The sequence below is a fragment of the Saccostrea cucullata genome, unplaced genomic scaffold, assembly GCF_032062105.1.
Source record: "Saccostrea cucullata isolate Sc308-1 unplaced genomic scaffold, CSIRO_AGI_Scuc_v1 ctg1860, whole genome shotgun sequence".
Lineage (NCBI taxonomy): Eukaryota > Metazoa > Mollusca > Bivalvia > Ostreida > Ostreidae > Saccostrea > Saccostrea cuccullata.
In genome coordinates this window covers 172,382-195,000 of record NW_026929161.1, presented here as the reverse complement: position 1 = coordinate 195,000, position 22,619 = coordinate 172,382, and the positions used below count along the sequence as shown (strand labels likewise).

The window sequence follows — 22,619 nt, the reverse complement described above, 5'->3', positions numbered from 1 at the left end:
TGAAATATGCATTTTCCTATACCTCTAGATATGGAAGTTGTCGCTCTAACCATTCTAGATATGCTGTACCGTCTTTGAATTCTGACTTAGTATTTTCTACCCAATCACTTTCTAAATCTCCCAAACTTCCAAAATATTCCTTACTCTTCTTGTACTTATGTTCCTGTGAATCATGAAAAAATTAGCAATCAAATAATTAACATGCTAATTGTAAGAATAATTTAAATCGAGTGCAAATGAAATAATCAAATTTCTTGATTACCATTATGGTTTCACTGCTCACGACTTCAATGTTTTGCCTCCGTTGTGAAGGGTACAACTTATTGTAATATCACAATACAAAGACGTCACCGTGATTGTGACGTATTTCATTATGACGTCTAAGCAATGCCAATCGATTGCCGACTCCACCACGCTCCAATCGCCGAATGCGCTCCATTCAAACCTTGAGGTTATTTGCGAGGTACGAGCCATCCGAGGAATTTCGAGTGAAGCAATGCTGACTGATAATTGGAAAACATGAAATGCAAGAGAATGGAATCAGCTATGTGTTTAAAAAAAAATATTTTATATGAGCAATTAGGTGCAATTTTTAATAGATACGTAACGTAATTAGTTATTTTTATAACACTGAGCTATTAATGTTGGGAAAGTAATACCAACCACTAAACATGCTGTTGAACGCTACACATGTATTTCATTGCCCATCACACTCAATTTTGACCCTCGAAGATATGCAAAACTAGTACATATCTCAATGTAAATATATACCTCGTTTACCCGCTTCCCCAAATAGTACCCATTATATTTAATATAAGCGCTTTCCGTGTCTTATTGCGGCTACTCTTTTCCATTTTACTTTTATTTCGGTGAAAAATGCGTTATTAACTTTTAAAAGTTTGTTTTAGTTTCAAGGTCGACCAACCCCACTTCTCCTTTCACTCATCAGTCAAAATCTCACCTAAGTAGTGAAAGGAGAAGGGGCATAGGTGTCAGAACCGGGGAAGGGGGGGGGGGGGGCTAGCCACATTTTTGCAAAGATAGACATAATGAAGACATTGAATAATGGGACGTAGGTTTAACCCCCCCCCCCTTTCAACACGCACAGGTAGCCGCAGAACTGTAGATCTCCGAAAATATATATTTTAACAGACCGGAGCTACAGTGCTACCCATTGAAAAATAAAACTGTATATTTATTGCGCACAAAAAATTGCGCTTGGTTCTGGATAATTCTTCCTAATTCTTACCTCAATTGCTTCTTATCAAGTACTCTCGTAGTTGACATCTGAACAAAGCGCTTTACACCAAATCATCTTGCATACAAAAACGATAATATAATTATAAATGGGCAAAATTTTCTATCATCTTAATTTTAGGGCCAGGAGGACTATTAACAACAATTATAAGGAATATTTTGTAGTGGAAACAGTGATAGAATATGTTAGGAACACACGGTTAGTAATATTTTGAGAGTCTGAAAACCACAGAGAAATAAATTGAGAAACAGCGCACGTTTTGGTGCACAATAAATATAGTTATTTCAATGAGTGGCACTGCAGCTCTCCGGTCTGTCAGTATATTTTTTTCGGAGACAGCTACACGCAAAAGTTGCAGTGTAGTCAAAAATGGGTAAGTAGTAGGGTTTTGGGGGAAAAAATTGGTACTGAAAGAAGTTTTATTTATGTTTTTCCTCCTGTTTAGCTCACCCGAGCCAAAGGCTCAAGTGAGCTTTTCTGATCAAAATTTGTCTGTCGTCGTTGTAAACTTTTTACAATTTCATCTTCCTCTCAAGAACCACTGGGTTAATTTCAACCAAACTTGCCAAAAAGTATTCTTAGGTGAAGGGGATTCAAGCTTGTTCAAATGAAGGGCCACGCCCTCTTCCAAGGGGAAATAATTATGAATTTGTGAAAAATTAATGGCATTTTAAAGAAATCTTCTCAATAACATCTGGGCCAGGAAATATGAAACTCATGTGGAATCATCCTCTGGTAGTGTAGATTAAAATTTGCTCAAATCATGACCCCTGGGGGTAGGATGGGCCACAATGGCTGATCAAAGTTTTACATAGGAATATATAGGAAAAATCTTTAAAAACCTTGTTCTCAAGAACCATTGAGGCAGGAAAGATGAAATTCATGTTGAATCATCCTCAGGTAGTATAGATTCAAATATGTTCAAATCATGACCCCTGGGGGTAGGGTGGGGCCACAATGGCCGGTCAAAGTTTTACATAGGAATACCGGTATGTAGGGAAATCTTAAAATCTTCTTTAAGTACTGCAAAGCCATGCTTAGTGATATTTATGTGGAAGCATCCTCAGGTAATGTAGATTTTAGTTTGTTCAAATCATAACCCCCAGAGGTAGGGTGGGGCCACATATGGATCCAAGTTTTACATTAGAATATATTTAAAAAATATTTATTCTGATCTGATTTGTGCTTTTTCCTAGCAGATGAGCGATGTGGCCCCTGGGCCTTTTGTTTTTATTGCTTGTCAATTTTTTCAAGTTTGAATTTTTTCTCTTTCAATTAACCACCCCCACCCCACTTGCAATTTGTTTTCGACGCCAATGAGGGAGCTGGTTTTAATCAGAGTGGCATGTTCCCTGTAAAACAATTTCGTTTTATTGTAGTTATCATAGAGAATTTAAGTACAACTTCTAATTTAGAGATGAGTTCGTTGCACTGCAACGAATAGTCTTCCCTCAGAGCTCCGGACAGGGCATAGCGATCTTGAGTCAAGGTCATGCAACATTTTAAGGTTATAAACAATCCTGTAAGGGATATCAACTTGCAATATTTCAATAGTAGAAAGACAGTAGAGGAATGTGAATTCCCCTGCCGGCAGTGACCATGAACTTGTCCAAAAAACCTTGTGTCAAGCCATGACACACTCCACTGTGCAGCTGGTTAACAGCAAACACCATCTGTGTATCACATTTACATAAAAATTACAGTCACATATAATTTAAGACTATTCATCCAAAAAATATTCCAAGTTACACCTGACTGCTTTATTGCCACAGGTGTCAGTGTGGAATAGCCACCTGTGTTCGCGCTGGTTATCTTGCATCACCTTTTATAAATACATTTTATTGAAGTTATGTGTATTCGTGTTTGTTTACTGCACTGAGCTTTGCAACTATCGCAAGTTTTTGATACCTTACTTTCATGCATTATAAGTATAAAGTCATTTTCTGTTGCTACAGAGTTCTGTGTGGCATACCTACACCAGTGTCCACTGATTACAATGAACAGAGACTAAGTCAGCTGCTTTATAAAGGGTTCTCAGATGTATAGGGAGAGTCCAATCAAATACTGTAATTCACTTTTTATTCGCGAGAACTTTATTTTCGCGGAATTACGCGAGAACATGTACTCGCTAAATTATCTTTCTCGCGTTTATTATTATCCCTAAAGATTATATAGAGCAATTGCCAAAATTCGTCAAAATTTTGTCTCACTTCTAAAGAGTCAAAGACAGTCTCGCGAAAATATAGTGATCTACAGTATGGCAGACACATACCTTTTATGAATCATATTCAGCTTTAAATAACCGATACTGTTGAATAAAACTGTCATGTTAAAATGACATTTGCCCTACTGGCTAGGGGATCTACTGAAATTTATAAAACCTGTAGCTCACCTCATAATTACAACAATAAGGAATGCAAGGAATAAACAACATACTTTAACCATCTTTCAACATTTATTCACAAATGCGAAAACAAAAAAAAATGTTCCTACATGTTCAAACATCTTGGATTGTAAGGCAGTTTAAACATCATAATCAAGGAATGACGTCTGCTTAAAATTGTGTAGAGGCAATAATACTGCGGACTACTATACAACACACACAAAATAAGTGTAAATATATAAAAAGTTTCTCCTCTCCTGGAGGACTTATCACCATTTTATACACTTCTAATGGAAACCTTCCACTGATTTGAGACAAATGATTACACTGTGTAACAAAAATATTGAAAAGAAAACTGAATATCAAATATAAGCAAATATCAACAAATCTGTTTGATCTTTTGTGTGTGGAAAAAATGGACAGAATATACAAAGGTGATTTACCAGTTGGTTCAAGTTGATATTACTTTTACATTGTAATATCATTAATCATAAATCAAAACTAAAAGTTTTTTTTTTTAACAGGAATGCCAGTTGTTGTGAACAGGAATGCCATGTTAGTTATACTGAACAATATCTTTAGCAAGGAATGTTTGTTTCCCTGAAGAATAAAATAAAACTTTCCAAAAAAGGACTAGATTGGAAAACACAAAGAATAAACAATCAATGACACAAGTTAAACGAAAAAATACATTATTCCAATTTCCAAAATAAGATCTATTTAAAATAATTTGAAAGATGCATTTGAAAGCTGATATCCATTTATCAAGACAACTAGAGTCAATTCATGCTTCGAAGCAAGTATGTAGTCATATTTTTTCAGCATACTAGCTAGTCTAAAATAAGGAAATTTCAGTAGAGTTGTGAAAATAATGTAAAAGAGCAATTTAGCTAAACATACCAAATGCTGTAACTGCTTATATATTTTTAAATTGTATTTTGGTATTAAGAAAAAAAAAATACTTAACCTTGAAAAGCAAATGAGCTGCATACAGATTCAGAAACTTAAGCAAATTATTAATTTATACCAAACATACAGGAATGGGTCTCCTGTTTTAATAAAATCTAAAACTATTCGCATGAAGCCCTGACTATATATATAAACAGTATTAAATACACTCTCAATTTTCTAATACAGAACAGTCACATATGACCCCCAACCCACCCCACCCCTTCACTTTTTATACACCAAATATTTGAGTACAACAGAATGAAAAATACAAGCATGTAAAAAAAATTGAGCACAAAAAGGTACGTCAAGGATTTATCACAGATCTTTACTAGAAAAGAGAGCTAAAAGAAGAGAATAAATAATTATTAATTAAAAGTTAACTGAAAGTTAGTATACAGAGACAAGAACTTGCAAACTTTCAAAATGACTATATATAATCAATGTATATTAATAAACACTTCAAAATGTTACAATGTAGATATCATTAGATATCAACATATATTTATGTACTGCCTTTACATTTATATGCCAAAATTATTGCACAAGAACAAGACATATCTATGTCCAATACCCGGAAAAAGAATAAATATCACTGCCCTTATAAAACAAAATGTTGTTCTGTATTTTACAAACGTCTATCTGTACATGTATAATGTGTCAAAGTATAAATAAGGAACATTGTCTGATTTTATTTGATATCAGATCTAGTTTTATTCTACATTAAAACAAAAAATGAACTTCAGATCTTTTCTGAGACAAAAATCCTATTTTTGGAAGCACTGGCCTCAAACGGGAACTGAACTACTCTCTCTGACTGCCAAATACTACATAGCAAACGATCCAGATTCAAGAGCACTCTTTGCTCGAAGGCAAAAACGACAAACAAGTAACAAATTTCAAAATGTCAACAAAGAAGGGCGACTAGGAGGGAAAATGAATTGAGGTATCACAAGGAACAGGCAAGCTTATCAGGCGAGGATCCCTGTATTTTCCGCTGCTATCCCGTATCTTCTTCGATCCACGCCACGATTTTGCCTTCCCATCCCGGAATGATGTCATCGTCATTCATCACCTCCTCCTTTACTGTCCCGAACTCCGGATCCAGAGCTTTGAATGAATAACGATAGTTCCCAACACTCTTATCAAGGATCTTTTTGAAATCTTTAAGAGTTATTTCCCCTAATCTGAAAAACGTAAAATATTAGGGAATTTTAAAACTGTGAAAGACTAAAAAATAAACATGCAGTTTAATAAAGTTTTCAATTGCTCTGAAATACAATGCATAAAACATTTGTATGCGAATTTGAATTACATTTACAATCCTAAAACATAAAGCCCTTTATTTGTTGGATCACATAAAAAGTTTTATTCTGATAATTAATTCAACTTCAAACAACATGCATTCTAAAATTTTCAAAAATATTAATTCATTTTTGGTAGGTACTCATGGCTTTTTTATAAACACACTGATGTGAAAGCTGATATATATAAAGATTTTTTTTCCTTTTAAAGCCAGGATGAAGGCATTTCCCTTTAAAGCAATGATGTCTTTTTTTCACAGCAGAGCACACAGCTGCCTTTTACCAATATATACAAAGGTGTCAAGACTTAAGAAAACACAACACAATGATTACATGAGGGTCTGGCAAGGAGCACGCTACCTAATTACATGTAACTAGATCAATCCAATAACACACCCTACCTACCCAACCTCTCAAACTGAGCTCTCTTTAGAATTTTGTGTCCTGGTAAAGAAATACTTTAGGTAAAAGTTCGGAAATGTTTTTTCATAGCATTATTTCAATATTTAATGTTATGCAAAACTCTCTAAAACATGCATTAGTTGCAAAATTTTTATCGTTTGTAATGTAATCCTTATTCAAAGAGTGTCTCAAAACTTTTTTACTGCAAGTCTTGCATGAACATAATTGTAAAAGCACTTTGATACATGTACATATCATACATAATTAAAATTTTCAAATTATACAGGATGTGAAAGAGACACTGAATTTTTTTTTTAAGTGGATAAATTGCTGAAGCATACAATACACAGAATTTATGCCTATGTGCCGTGTGTTGTATATACTTGCAACTTCAAAAGCAATATTATAATCCCTCAAAAAGTTCTTATTTTCCAAATCTGTCAGAGTTAGACAACCCACATTCATATGATTTGGACACAAAAAGCTCAAGACAGATGAATGCTGATGCCTTCCCATTTTCCTGACACAACAGACACATGATGTAATAATTTATCGTTTCCTTGTAAGAAAAATATCGGGGTAAGCTAATACCACATACCTTTTATGGATTGTACACATGCATGGATTGACAGTTTTGTCTGTGAAATATAGCACTTTAGTGGAGTTTTGGCTTTTACTGATATTCCCATTTGGTGGCCCATCTAGCTGGTTGACAGAAAAACCTACAATATTTGACTCAATTATACACAACTGTAATACAAAATGAAAATAAATAATGCAGTGAGTAATCTTTCTTTTCAACATCATGTTATGATTTACTTTTCTTCCTTTAAATTTATAGATTTACATGGATAAATACCAGGTACACGTATGCATTCTGTATTTGAAATCTCATTTCAACATTAACCATTTATGGAGTTATTCTACTTGCATGCAAGACCAAGGTTAATAATGGTGGAAAGTGGGCACTTTGAACAAGATCACACAAATGTCCCCTTTGACAGATTACCTCCTTGACCAGAATATGGTGTAGTAAAGAAATATAGTACCTTGAATCCATCAAAACACAACAAATTAAGTCCACCCATTGTGATCCACCACCAAGGTATTATGTGATCACTGCAAACTAAATACACTCACTTGTACTACCTGGTATAGCTGTAATAGGTGATCGCCTAACATCACCCGTGGAGTCAAAATTGATTCTCCGTGAAGAATTATTGGTGTAAGAATTCTGCAATAAATGAAACACCTAGCATAGTTAATCTCAGCTTTCAATTGACACATGATGGATGAAAAAGATATTAAGAATGCAAATGAGAGAAATTGCACTTTGGAATCTTATTTCATCAATCATTTATCACTGGTCTAAAGTAAGTTTACAATGAAAGATAGGAAAAAATCCATCATTAAGGGAAAAAAAATAAAAACACTTTATATAAAATGCTTTCATATAATGAGTGTTATAACGCTTTGCGGAAGTGCTAAATGTGATTTTACATCTGTGAACAATAAAAAAATTCTTAGCCAAATCCAATTAAATACTACCCCTATTTTTTGCTCTTTTTCCCCCTTTTTACTACACACCTGGTGACTTCCATTACTGGATGTACTGTTATTTTGGTGGTTTTTCTCTAGGAGGGAGGACACGCTTTGTTCTAAGGTGTCCAGGGTGTGGAGTTGTGGATCCCCTCCCTTAAAGCTGACCCGTAAACTGTTCAGGGCGTCCCTCACAACCTGATGGTCATCTACACTACCCTGTCAAACAAATAATGGAGTTTATCATTAACATGAAATGTTACCCTAACTCTTATGATTATTCAAAGCAAAAAGTACATTTGTAAGTAAGATACTAACAATTATACCAAAGTTTGCTATGCCAAATCAGATTAATAAACCATTTCAATTTGAGAAAGTTATAAAGGAATAAAAGATACTGATGTCACTAATAGTTATATCTCTTATCAGAGTAGTGTTGAACCTTAAGAATTCTTCTAAATCACCAAATAATAAATTAAGGAATTCTTCTGGATGCATGTTGAATTACTAAATAATGAATTGGCATCAATGTTTTACAAATAATCACATCTTACTTGTGAAGACACTGAGGAATCTCTATCTGATGAAGACAGAATCTTTCCCTCCAACTTTGCCATCCTTTTATCTTGAACTGCCACTTTTGCCTTCAAATTGGCCTGCAAAAACAGCGATGTACATGTATTATTTACCATGCATCTAAAAACTATTTCCTACAATCATTCAAAGTTTTTAACTTTCTACTGTGGGCACAGGTGTTCAAAGCACAATTATAATACTGTAGATCACTATATTTTCGCGACACTTTATTTTCGCGAGAGAGTCATCGACTCTTTATTATCGAGACATAATTTTCACGAATTGTGGTTATTCTTCTATATAATCTTAAGGAATACTATTATACGCGAGAATAAAATTTTCGCGAGCTCACTGTCTCGCGTAATTATGCGAAAATAAAGTTCTCGCGAATAAAAAGTGATTTACAGTACATCTCATTTAGAGAAAATGCTTACCCCATGTTCTCCCACCACCCTCAGTCGGTCGTGAAGTTCAGAGATTTTTTGCTTTAGAGCTCTAGTGATTGACTCCTTCTCCTGGATCTGCATTTGTAGGTCATTCTGAAGTTGGTCAATTCTTTGGTCCCTTCTAGCCATGTCCCTCTGTAAAGCATATCAAACAAATTATTGTTAACCAATACTACCAAAGAGGCACACATTTCAATTTTCTTCCATCATCGATCAAAGACAACTGAACCTTATTCAAAAAGTGTCAACAAATGTTTCATGCTTGCATTTAAAGTACATGCATAAATGTATTCTTACCTTTAGATCTAATATCGTCTTGTCTCTTTCTTGTACATTTTTCCTCAATTCAATCTGGAAAAAAAAGAGATAACATGACCTTGTTTTTTTGTACACGGTTAAGGAAATTAATAATAAATTTTTACAAAACTCTAGGATTAATTCTTTTTTTTTTTTTTTACCTTTTCTAATTCTGTATTTTGCTTGTCAAAGTCCCTCCGTAAGATTTCCTGCTTTAGTTGGCTGATTGTTTCATCCTGTTCTGATAGTCTTTGCTGTAACCCTCCCTACAAAACAATGTCAGCCAATCAGTGTTCCATCCATTGAAAATTAGAACATCATCTCCATCGTAATTAGAATGTCCATCTTCATTGCTTCATCGTAATTAATACGAACATAAATGAAATGTAAGGGATTCAAAAACCTCACCTTATTTCCCTGTAGTAGCATACATTCATTCTTTGTCCGAGACAAATCTTCTCGTAAATCGTTTTGTATTATTGTTGACTGTAGTAACTGACTTTTTAATATTGCCTGAAAATGAGATCAGAAATATAAGTCAATGGTAAAACCTTAAACAAGATCACAACAATTATACATCCCTTTGTGAATACTAGTACTGGAGGCACTGGAAGAATTCATATTTGCCAGGGTTTAGTAATCAAATTCAGAAAATGGCATGGTTTTAATTTTCAAATTACTTGACAATACAAGATTCCAGCAGCAGAAAAAAAACGTGCCACAGTCACAAATTTAAACAATTGATAAATCTAGTCATGCAGTTCAATTTTTATCTGGTCATTAAAATATTCCTTACACATTACTGCTTGTAAATGATAGTCATTCACTCATGACAATAACTCCAGTCACTTACAATTTGTTCCTCTGGACTAGACCCAATCATCACAGATTTATCTCCCTCTTCACCATCAGGTGGCTCTCCACATAATAACTGTACAACATAATAATAGCATTGTGAATTGGTTATTTTTTTTTTTGCCATAACAAGCATAATTAAACATAGATAGAATGAAGAAGAAAATACATGTATAAGCATGAAATGAATAATTAATCCCTATTTTTTCTTCTTAAATTTCATTAAAGATAAGTAATCTTTCAAAAACACCAACTCAATGTGATTACCAAGTACTATTTTTTTTCACAGTTCACAAAAGAAAACAGGAGCAAGTCAATTTTAATGACTTTGCACTGCTGTATTTAAATAATTCATGGCAACATTTACAGTAAAGCTCATTTAGTACGAACACGGATATTAAAAATTCACGGATATAGCGAAGTTTACCTCAGCTAAATAAATTTAAAGAATTCCTTATACTGATCAGGGCTCCCACTGGACCAAAAATATTTTTCGCCACTTTTCGCGACAAAAGGAAAGGCATACTTACATCTGATTTCCAGACAATGCAATGCACTTTCTCTTATTCATTTTTTAAAAATTATATTTATAACAGGCATTTATTTTAAAATTGTTATGTTTAAAGCTTATGATAGTATCCATTAAAAAAAAAAAGAATGTTGAAAAAATACAATTAATTTGAATTGATATCAGGCAACTCTTGACAGAAAATGCCCTCTTGATTACAATTTTTTTTCGCCTGGGAAGGGGGGGGGGGGCTATAGACCTAGTAAAAATATATGAAATTTTTTAAAAATGCTAGTTTTCATTTCATTAATTAATTGTGAAAAGAAGTAATTTAAAAAGTAGGTCCCTAATGAAAAATAGGTTAACAAACTTTATTTTATCAACTTGGAGACTCCAGGGTTTAATATGCAAGCTCATGTAAATGTACATAATTCAGAGTAATTTACTATTCTGTTTTCAATCCAATTTCTTTTTCACTCTTTTTCAGTTTATTGTTTAATGTACACATTTTTTATTTTTCACTAGATAAAATTTGAAGCCATTCTTTACAATTTTCGTCACGTTTCCCTACTTTCGGTTTAAAAAAAACGATCTACATAGATCCATATTTTGTTGATAAAAATCTTTTTTTTATAAACTTCATCTTCTAATAACACTTTATCCCCCCTTGTTTAATCAAAATTATATTATTTCAAGCAATTTTGTAACCCTATTTTGCTCAAGGCTAGTTACCTAGTCAGCTGTGTTCGTTCAAGCGAGACGTGATTTCCTACATGTAGGTTTCGGTTTTCACACCTCTGCTGCATTAAATAAACAGAGGGACCTATCTGCATACATTGAATAAACAAAGGAGCTAACCAGGACTACTCAAATTTTGTACATGGTACATCTAAAAAATTCATTTTCGCCACTTATGAATTTTTTTTCGCCACTTCTGAAAAAAATTCGCAATTGGCGACAATGGCGAATCACAGCTCGAGCACTGATACTGATATAACGAATTACTGATATAGCGAAGTAATTTCATAGGTCCCAGTGACTTCGTTATAACCAAGTCTTACTGTACCTCTTTGCTGAAAAAACTTACCAAGTCTTGTAATTTGAGTAAGTCATCTTTGGTATGTTTCATATCATCATACACATCTATGTATTCAGAAACTAGGTCATCAAAATGTGAGCGTTCCACATAGTTAGACCCTGAGTCCTCTAATTCTGTCCCACTGTCCTTTGCTGTAAGACATTTCATATACATGAACTTAATTATCACAAAAATTGAGAAGAAGGGTTAATTTTTAAACTTGAATTGTAACTGGCTCATACATTCATAGGGTGTTTAGAGCAACATTAAAAGGAACAATTATGAGCATAGAACATGCAATTTTTTTTTTACATTAAGTATATTTTATATGATCTATCTTTTTTTAATACCTGATATATGATCAGAGGAATGGCTTTTGGAGAGGGGTGTACCCCTGATTGCTGGATGCTGGGTCATAGAGCTGGGTACTCGAGCACTAGGAATGGGGCTTTTGTCAGCACTGGCTCCATCCCCTTCATCCCGCCCAAAGAGGGATTTTCTTTGGTCCCCAAAACTTTGGTCTGAATCACTTAGCTGGTCTGAACTGCTACCATGATAGGTTTTTCTGAAAATAAGACATCATGTAAAACATTTGAAAAGACTTTGTTCTTCAAATTCTGCTTTTTGGTTTGCAATGTTGCTTCTCACAGCAGCTTCACTGCACAGTATTAAAGTAAAAAAATTAAATTTTAGTAAAAAGCTTTGTTCTAATTTCAACCTTAAAAACAAACCTCCTATCAGCGTAGTTGGTGGGTGGTCTGTTTCGCCTGAAGCTATTACCAGCCTTGGCAGCATTTCTGCGGGCTTCTGTCAATGCTGCAGACGCTCCCTAAAATCAATACAATATCACCATCAACATCTGTGACATTGCTCTTAAATATTCAAATGAATGTCAAATTCTCTTCTATCAATACAATGACCTCTCATCAGTCCATTATTTCTGATTAGCATACACTGGAAATGTTGTTAATTAGAACATTAACTAAATATAAATTCATTTCTGACCTTTTCCATGATTAGCTATAGGCAGATAAATTGGCAGTCTATCAAATACTCATTAACTTTGACCTTAAGTCAGGAAACATTGACCTATAGCTTGCAAACTTTGACCTTTACACTCTATTCACCTGAACAAGACCAGTCATTGCAGATCCTGAGGGTCTCCTTTGGTGGGTGGAATGTTTCACACACTGGGGCTTGAAATGAGCAGCCAAGGCCAAAATCAGCCTCATGATGCTCTTCAACTTGCCCTCCACAATGTCTGAAATAGAACAAAAATTCAGACATGTTTACCCTTCAGCTGAAATGAAACACACTGTTTACAGTTCAGATTGATTTTTTACTATCACAATTGAACTGATTTCACTGCATGCAAATTTTCCACCCATTCCCCAGGATATAAATTTCGATTGCTGCAGAATTCAATAGTGAAGAAATAACATTAATTTGGCTGTAGGGATATATATTTATTGTTAAGCAATAATTCTTTTCATCTAAGCAAAACAATTATTGCGGTTTTATTTTACTGTATATACCTTTAGCGTTTGTGTGGTGCATGCGGATTCGATTTTCGGCCATGTACTGTAACACTCGATCAACATTTTCCCTCATTTCTGTTGTTGTGGAAGGACATTTGTGAATTCCATTCAAATGTTCACCAGCTAAAAAGAAATGGTAACCACTTAGAAGACATTGTATAAATAATGCTTATATAAGTTTCTATTATTAAAAAAAATACAGAAACAAGCAAATACACAGAGCTGGCCAAGTTTAACTTTGCCAAGTACCACTTTTTCCCCCCAGATCAATATGAAGATGCACTTTACTACATTGTATTACAATACTAACTACAGATGTTGATACCTTCTAAGACACATAATATATACTGTCATCATATTTTTTGTCAATCCCAATGACCTTGAAATATATTGCTGACACTCTGGATAGTCCGATACATGTATAACAAATTACACCTATAACGAAGGAAAATTGTCTATCCCTGGCAATTCATTATAGGTGTGTTTTAATGTATATTCTTTAATTGTAAAATGATACAGACATACTAATTTTGCCCATTCTTGATGATGAATAAAGTGACTAGACAGTAAGATCCATTTCTTGTAATCAATACTGTTTAGGAGTCTTTCAAATATTGAATTCAAATATGGTTACTGATACTTGAAATGATTATCATATCATATCAATTTCGAAATTCAAATGTCTCTAAAACAAATCAATAACAAAATGCTCTTTTAATGACACAGATTATAGCAATTTTTTGGGTGAAAAAAAATAAATAATATAAGTAACAAAATCCCTGTGAAATATGAACTTTTAATGGATTCAATTGGATTCTTTTAAAAATTTTACAACAGTTTACTCCAAATTGTTACCTGGGTATTTTCCCTTTACACTTAAAATTATTACCTTTTCAGATCGAGTATGCTCTTAAGAACTTCCTTTAATCATATTTTCTGATCTCTAATAGCTCTGTTGACATAGATTTTTATCTCCAAAGCAATTATCTATTGAGATAATGACTACTCCCCGCTGTCAATAAGGTAGGTCGATCAGATTTAAAAACCTCTTGCTTTCAATGAACAATAAACAAGATCAATGTCAGGTAGACATACTACACCTGCTAAGGCCCTCCTAATCTATTTCAGGGCTACTACACAGTGTGTCTTTATCTCCTTTTACTATAACATTAATCCCCAAAATCAGATTAATGTACTAACTTGGTCAGGGCTTTTCTTAAATGGCTAGTTTACTTGTAGGTAGCCATTGAATCAAAAGTAAATTCTTTGAGCAGGAGAAATATGACTCAAAGCATAATTTTTGAAAAAAAAATATATACCTAACTCTAATTATATTATGTGCAACTTGCTAATAATCATTTACAAAGATAACATTCAAATTGAAAAGATTTTAAAATATATCAGGATTTCAAAATATTTCTTAACCTTATATTTTATCTTAATATGGAGCTGAAAATGGTAATCAATTATTCTTTTAAAGGATCACTGATTATCATTTTCAGGGTTATATTGAGTAGTATTAATTTTTAAATTAATAAAGTTCACCAATGCTACAGTAGCATTTGAAACATAAATTGATTTTTGAATACACATACCATTTATAATTCATGAATCAAAAATAAATGTCTCAGTCTATATTTAGTTCAGCTTAAGGCAGAAACTCTTTAAAATATATGTGTAATCAAATTATATATGGTTACTTATTTATAAGCTTCAAACAGTAAAATTATTTCTGGTACATGACTTTAAAAAAACATTCAAACAACCAAAAGTCCAAGGGGGCAACTTCTTTTGAAATGTTATAAAATCAACTATATACAGTAGTAAACTACAGTTCAATCTCATTATTTCAAACTTGTTGGGACAAGAAAAAAGTGAGAAATATTCAAGGAGTCAAAATATCAGGGGCAAAATAATGTAAAATAAGTGGTTGGGGCTTTAATTCACTTTGTCATTTCCATGGTATTTGATATCTCAGTGTTCAAGATTCCTTCAGTTCAACTGTTATAGACAGTAGTGTCTAACTAAGACACACTATCAGTAAAGGAATATGGTGGAATGGTTGCTTTTTTTTACTGATTACTTACAGACGATTTTTATTTGTACCATATCAAATGCCCACTCTGTCCCTCATATGGTGGGATGGTGGCCTTTTTTGACTGATTTTAACTGATTTCTTAATACAAAAAATTTCTAACAGCTCCGCTATGGCCACACCATCCCTCATGTGATGGGATGGTGGCCTTTTATGACTGATTTTACTGGTTACTTACAGACAATTTCTATCAGCTCTGCTATGGCCACACCATCCCTCATGTCATTTCTCAGGTCTTCGATCTGACGCACTCCTGGTTTCTTCTTCAGCTGCGAGTTTACCCATGCTACATAAGCATGCAGCTGGTTCTGTCAAAGAAAAGGAAAATATTTAATTTCTTTTATCTCAATTTTTAAAAAAAAAATATGCATTGGTTAAACATGGTTTATTTCATAAATTGATCAGTCAAAATCCATCAAGCACTTCTTTAACAGTAATTCTTTAGTTTAGTGTTTATCAGAGTTATATTAACCATGACAAGTATGAAGATCCACCAATTTTGATGCAAGATGTTCACATTATCTTTCAGCTCAAAAGAGAAACAAGTACTGTACATGTAACAGTTACATGTATTAAACACATTCCCTTTGACAGTAATGTACACATATTTTCTGTTCACTGGAAAACCAGGTTACCTGTCTTACTAATTCTCGTTAATGAACCTATCTGATAATCATTTTCATCATGTCTCCTATAAATTACAGATAAAGAGCATTCTATATCATAGCGGAGAAGACTAATAGACTATTACAGTAATACATGTAGAACATGCGCCAAGTGGAAAGCTTTTATCAGTAACATGCCATGCTTCTTGGTACTTGTATATGCTTCCATTTCAACTACAAAAACATGCCATATTTTGCAAATTCAGAGATAACTGTGTAATTTATTGAAAAGGGTCCCCAAAAAGAATCTGCATAGTTTTCTTAACTTCTTTCATCTCTCAGTAACCAAATGCAATATATCAGTTGTAAATCTACATTTAAAACCCAAGCATGATCTCAATAAAACTCAAATATCTTTTCTTTTGTCAGTTTTATGACACAATTACTGCTCATATTAAATAGACCTTTTTTCCATTTAACTTCACTTGCAAATCTATTACGTTCAAACAAGTTCTTCATAGTTTTCAATTTAAACCATTCAAAGTGAAATTGAAAAAACTTCAATCGAGTGAAAAAGGATCTATCTTGATCGATGATTAGGTTTGAGGACGAGGGCAATTCGAGATCATGTTTATCTAGCTCTATAGCCAGTCCCCCCAATAATAGAGACCATTGTGTAACACGCCTTACCACAAGTGGGTACTAATAATATCACCCATAATGCAGTCTTTGTAAATACACAGAAAACAAACAATTTGATATGATTCATAATGACTGCATACAGGTCCCGTTTATTTAAATCATAAAAGATCTGCCTGTAGGTTTATTTTTTTGTGTGTGTAAGGGAGACAACTTTATCATAGCCTCCTATCACAAAAGGGGACAAATCAGTTTGTATAAATTAAGACAGAGTGCAGATTCTTATGGATAGTTCACAAGTTTGTAGATCCATGTTTAGAATGCCATAAACAGTTAATATTTTGTTGATTGTTTAAAGCTATTATTAAGTCTATAGGTACCCAGTAATCAATATCTCTTGAAAACAACAAGTGTGCCTTTTTTCTTTCTTACAAAAGATTTAATTTTTGTTACACTAGATTCATTATCATACAAATGAATTATGAAGAAAGAAGTTCTCTATCTTTCAAACATTGGTATATTTAAACATGCATAGACATAATTTGTTTTGGAAGCCCTGGTGATGTGCACAATGTTATGCAGTATCCCAGAACAAGAGCAACTTCTGTACGCAATATTGATCTCTTACAATGCAGACAGAAATTCTTATTATGTTTTACTAGATGAGTCATTTCAAAATATAAGTCAGCGTATATACATTGACAGCCAAATTAAGGTACAACCCAACCTTTTGTGTTGGAAAAAGATCTATTTTCATATTTCACCATTATTTTTTCAAAGTCACAAGAATTTGATGAATGATTTTTGTTTTGGTATCTAACATACATTACAAGGGTCAACATCTAATATTGAAGTAGACAAAGTATACAATCCATGCAAAAGGCTATGATATATCACAGAAATGAACCAAAGAAAAAAATGTGAACAGAGAGAGAGAGACTGATATTCTCACAGTACAGATACTAGCGGTCAGCCATTCAGTAACTAACAGTAAGTCATTCAGTGACTAGCAGTCAGACATTCAGTAACTTTCAGTAAGACTTACTTGCCACTCCTCCCATGATCTGGACCCCTCGTCCTCGGGGGTTTTGGAGGGAGAGCTAGACTCTGACGACATCTTGTAAAATAAAATCCAACACCCAACTTTATAAGTGTCTCTCTATACCCCCATCACATTTAAAGAGTAACATTATCATTCCAAGAACTCCAGATTATGTAATCTCCATTTGCATCCTTAATGCATATTATATTACTAAAGACGAAAAAAAAATCCAATTTCACAGTCAGTTATTTTCCAATTTGCTGTTTATGTCCTATGAAATGGAGCTAAGATGAATTCCTAAATTGAAAGAAATTCCTAAAGCTTGGCAAATGTGACAACATTTTATCATCCCATAAAAAACTAAACTAGGCATGTAGGTTCCTGTTGAAAATTGAATTTAAATAAACACCAGTCCTGCAATGACACTCCCCGTAAAGTCTTTTGAAAATGAAACCCCCAAATTGTCACTTCAACATCAGATTTCTTGTCTATCCTTCAATTATATCCATAAAAATTTCAGTGTATTGAATTTAAATGGCCAGAATTTCCCTTAATGTACATGACCCAGCTACTTAGTGCAATAAATATACCACAAGTTGTCTGCTCTTAGACTAAATATACTTTGGAAACAAATGTAAATATTTTATCTTCGTAATACAAGGACTGGATTTATTTATTAAAGCTCTAACATCACACATATTCTTTGGAATTTTTCTGTTGACTTTAAAACTTAACTGAACAATAAAATCATTATCACATAGACATACTTATACACTTGTTCAAAAAATGTTTAAAACCTTTTCAGAAGTCAAGGTCACAAGGTCATTGATCTTGGTGTCATTTGAAGAACTTCATTAGTGGAGTATGCACACCAAATATGAAGTCTCTATCTGTCATGGTTCAAAAGTTATGGAGAAAGTTTGTAAAATCTATTTTTAGCATAAAGGTCACAGTCAATGTTACAAGGTCATTGACCTTGGTGTCATTTGAAAGAGCGTCATTGGTGGAGTATGCATATCAAATATGAAGTCTCTATCTGTCATGGTTCAAAAGTTATGGAGAAAGTTTGTAAAATCTATTTTTAGCATAAAGGTCACAGTCAAGGTCACAAGGTCATTGACCTTGGTGTCATTTGAAAGAACTTCATTGGTGGACTATGCATACCAAATATGAAGTCTCTATCTGTCATGGTTCAAAAGTTATGGCGAAGGTTAAAGTTGACAACAGACAGACAGACAAACAGACAAACAGATAAACAGACAAACGGACAGGACAAAATAATATATTGTTCCTATCGATCCGGGCACATAAAAAAATTGAATCTATTTCAATACCATCACAGATAAAGTTTTAAAATCTGTTACCAGATATTAAAAAAAAACTCACTTCCTCCATCCTTTCTATTTCCTCCCAGGAAAAACCCTCTCCACAAAAAGACAAGAGCATAGTGTTAAAATCCCTGGGCATTACACAAATAAAACTCACAGGAAACAACACTTGTTCTGCCAGTCCCAGACGCCTTAACTGGCCATAAACTGACCCCCTTAAATACTGAAGCAGCCCGACTTCTAATGTGACATTTTGTCCTCAGAACACACAAATTATTAATAAAAGCTTCCTAGAACATAAGGACTTGACATCATGATCCTGATCATGTCTCATACAGTTTCTTTGTTATGTGCTTTGTCCATGTTCTGCATTGTGCAGATGTGTGAAGGTACATATCATATTTACAGATCAGTTGATAATTGCACATCAAGCTCATGAATGTCATTCTCTCATGAACATCATCTCCATCATTACACATTAACGTCTATACTTATATATCCTTTTTACTATCTCTACAAACACTTGGACCAATTAACTGGTCATTATTGCAGTCAACAAACTAAACATATCATAAAACTGTAAATACTACATGTGATTAAGAGCATTTTTATTAACTGCATTTGTTAGTTCTTTTACTATACTATAATGCAAAACAAAACATTTCTAGTAAACACATTGTAAACTGTTTCCAAACTATCTTGATTTTACCGGTAAATGCTTATGACTGGAAAATTGAGAAGAAAAAAAACTTACTGGGTTGTAAGAAAAATTATATTACCATATAGGCATCAGAATTCATGTTTTATTGAGCTTCCACAGCAACCAATTCCAATGCAGCCAAAAATTTATATTCTTCTGTCCATTTATAGCATATTTACCCAGTCAATACAGCTCTGAAGTGCAGTCAGTTTAAGTGATAACCAAATCCACTTAGGAATGTGTGAAATACGGAAGACCCACTACTTCTCCAATGCACTTGATCTGACTTGTAGTAACGGTACTAGTGTATTATGCATCGGCACTCTGTTGACAACTTATGCAACAGTGCTTTAACATACGATATGATTTAATATACTGTTCAACTTCTTCTTAACTAATGAAAATCTTCTACTTGTTCAACTTCCTCAGGAGCAACTTAACATCATACTTAGGAAATAAAAAGCTCTTATCCACAAATGCACCTCCTTGCCTACAATTAGGGATTGAATCAGAATCAATGATATCCATAATCCATGTGAAATTTCTCATGCCCAAGTTTCAAAATATTATGAAGATATAGTATCCCTTGTTCTTATTATGAATTTACTGCAAGGTCTCTTTGTTGACTGTTGGACCAGCAATTAACCTAAAAACTTTGCCATTTGATGGAACTGTAATAAGGCCATATAAAATTGAAATCTTGGTTCTCAGGCCCGCGCGTATCCGTTTTGAGGTAGCCACATTGCCGATTTTATTGTATTTTTGATAAAATAAAAAGTTGGTGTTGCAAAAGACAACAAATTCCTTATTTGCAAAAAAAATAAACAACATGATTTGTTTCTTAGTTTAAGTAAAAGTGAAATATCACTTCCGGTAGTCATTTACAATGAGATTTTGGCTACTTCGTTTGAAAATACATTTAGGACATTACCTACGATGTTTACACGCTGTTAAGCAATGGATAAAGCAGAAAATTTTGGAAATGGAAAGTATATCTGTGATTTAAAAAGTTATCTTTATGTTAAAGAAAATTCGTGTTTAAAATTTTTGAAAAAAATACCTCCCTCATCTACTTTATTGCCAATAAAATGAAAAAACGAAATTTGCAGATTTCCAGTCCCGCATCTGTTTTGGAGAAAATTGGCCTGAGAACCAGGGAATTAAATTTAGATAGCCTAAGGTATTCAACAGGGCTTCTCACTTCCTAGCTCATGCAACAACATGACGCAGTTAGCGCAAAAAACCAGAGCAACAAAACTGACCTTCATATTTTTTCATTCTTCTGCCCTAATGACAAGGCAGTGCCAGATGATTTCAGAAGCTTACAACTAAATTCCTTATTTGCACAAACAAGTAAACAACATTTGCAATGAGCATCTGAGATAAGTAAAAGTGAAATATGATGTGCTTACAGCCTTTACCCCTAATCTTGACAGTTTCAAGTTGTAAGTGACCACTTTAGCATATACATTTAGAATAATGATCATAATGCTTGCCAATGCAAGACCGAATCATCTGGGTTTTGTTTTAGTCATTTAGTACACCAAAATGTGAAATTACTAGGTTGATTAGAAACAAGAGAAATGCTAAAATCAAACACTTTTTAATTACAAAAAAGAGCTACTTTGTGAGTCTTAAACATGTTGAAACATTATATGAATGTTGCCATATACAAGCAAAAATATGAAAGATGAGTGCATAAACGAATTCTTGAATTAACACGGCATAGTTTTCAGTTAAATCTTTGAACAAGTACATGTGCAGTTCATGTCTTTCCATACTTTAATATGTACTTATATCTGTTAAAATTCTACATAACAAGAACAACAGGAGACAACATAAACATGATGTAAACAGGTCCAGTACAATCACTAGATTTAGCTACGTAGGTAGAATTACCTACGTAGCTTTATTTACCTACCTCAGGTAGCTTTATTTAGCTATTTCAAGGTAAGTTTTCAAAAGTTTTCTTCTTATTAAAAAGAGACAAAAAGTCGCAATTAAATGACTATTGATATTTATAATAGGGAGGCTTTTCAAAACAATTCAAAGCAGAGATAGTTTACACATTGCTGCGTTTGGACAATTTAGAGCAAAACATGTAATTCCATTGTTTGGTTTATATTTGACCATACGGTGAGGTGTGGTGAGGCATGACTGAGTATGATTACTTCACATTGTGCTGAACGATTACCGACCTATTATCGTGTTAACCGGAACTGGACTTCTTTGTCATTTCATTCAAGGAGTAACTGTTCTAACTGTCATACATAACACACCCTGAGAAAAATGCTTTTTAATAGAAATAGATCAATTTGGTAGCTAAATAAAGCTACCTCAGGTAGGTAAATAAAGCTATGTAGGTAAATCAAGCTACGTAGCTAAATCTAGTGATTGTACCAGACCTGGTAAAGCAATAACACCTACAACTGCATCGTATACTTGAAAGTAAAATAATACGATTCAGATGTTCAACTACACCAGATATTTTGTTTCAATAAGACCACACTAAAAATTTTATATGATATGATGGTTAGTAACAAACAACAGGTGGCTAATGATATGAAGAGTGTGGTTCGTTGAGCATAATGATAAAACATTATCGACTAACACTTCAGTTCTCTTTCATACAAGATGTTAGATTTTAAAATTCAAGATAACTGATTAACAACAAATATTACCTCCATTATTTCATCTGTGATTTATTATATTCTATCTCAACTGCAAGACAGATCTATGAGACAGTCTGCATATTGACATTCCCATGTTGATGTGCACGCATGAAGAAGTTTGTTGATTTTTATTCAAAATGGCGGGTTGCCAGAAATCTCTACAACTGCATTTTAGCGTATTTAGCTGATAAACACTTTTTTCATAAACCACACAGAAGACCACATCTTTCCTTCATTTTTATATAACTTTTTAACATAAAAAGAAACAATTGCTATATTTAAAGTTAAAAATACAGAGATTTGAGACTACTAATTTCACTTCCGGTTGATTTTGAAAGTAGGGAGGTGTCATTATTTAAAAAGTTTCAGGATACCGCGAAATTCAAAAATACACGAAAAACAATGT

The 22,619-nt window shown here is 33.4% G+C and overlaps 2 protein-coding genes across 6 annotated transcripts in view; both read right to left on the bottom strand.

Annotated features, from left to right (window-relative positions):
- Nucleotides 1–299, bottom strand: part of LOC134279946 (uncharacterized) — a 13,609-nt gene extending 13,310 nt beyond the window's left edge. Inside the window, exons 1-2 of the mRNA XM_062762353.1 lie at nt 263–299; nt 23–163 (exon numbers count right to left, since the gene is read on the bottom strand). Coding sequence (XP_062618337.1) covers nt 23–163; nt 263–265 — 144 coding nt within the window. The 5' untranslated portion in view covers nt 266–299. The remainder of the gene's footprint in view (nt 1–22; nt 164–262) is intronic.
- A 3,395-nt stretch (nt 300–3,694) lies between these two features.
- LOC134279951 (dixin-like) lies at nt 3,695–22,371 on the bottom strand. 5 transcript variants are annotated; one of them, XM_062762365.1, is made up of 19 exons: nt 18,900–19,148; nt 17,517–17,588; nt 15,406–15,535; nt 13,130–13,255; nt 12,722–12,855; nt 12,326–12,423; nt 11,945–12,159; nt 11,604–11,746; nt 10,007–10,084; nt 9,562–9,666; nt 9,315–9,419; nt 9,154–9,207; nt 8,845–8,991; nt 8,389–8,490; nt 7,883–8,053; nt 7,436–7,529; nt 6,894–7,017; nt 6,299–6,337; nt 5,653–5,776 (listed from the first exon to the last, which is right to left on the bottom strand). In XM_062762365.1, the coding sequence occupies exons 1-18, from the start codon at nt 18,978–18,980 to the stop codon at nt 6,307–6,309; spliced, it is 2,010 nt and encodes a 669-aa protein (XP_062618349.1). In that variant the 5' UTR covers nt 18,981–19,148; the 3' UTR covers nt 5,653–5,776; nt 6,299–6,306. The 5 variants fall into 5 exon arrangements, with proteins under 5 accessions (XP_062618347.1, XP_062618346.1, XP_062618345.1 ...); XM_062762363.1 differs by lacking the exons at nt 6,299–6,337; nt 18,900–19,148 and adding an exon at nt 22,223–22,371 and having other exon boundaries at nt 3,695–5,776; XM_062762362.1 differs by lacking the exons at nt 6,299–6,337; nt 18,900–19,148 and adding an exon at nt 19,621–19,814 and having other exon boundaries at nt 3,695–5,776.
- Between the last annotated feature and the right edge of the window lie 248 nt (nt 22,372–22,619).

What these genes read in the sequence shown, in the direction of transcription:
- LOC134279951 (XM_062762361.1), bottom strand. Translation starts at nt 18,980, where the DNA reads ATGCCCAGGGATTTTAACACTATGCTCTTGTCTTTTTGTGGAGAGGGT. An exon ending in CTAGTCCAGAGGAACAAATT is followed by an intron (nt 9,667 to 10,006) that starts GTAAGTGACTGG and finishes TCTCATTTTCAG; the next exon opens with GCAATATTAAAAAGTCAGTT. An exon ending in ATTCCTCAGTGTCTTCACAA is followed by an intron (nt 8,054 to 8,388) that starts GTAAGATGTGAT and finishes TTTGTTTGACAG; the next exon opens with GGTAGTGTAGATGACCATCA.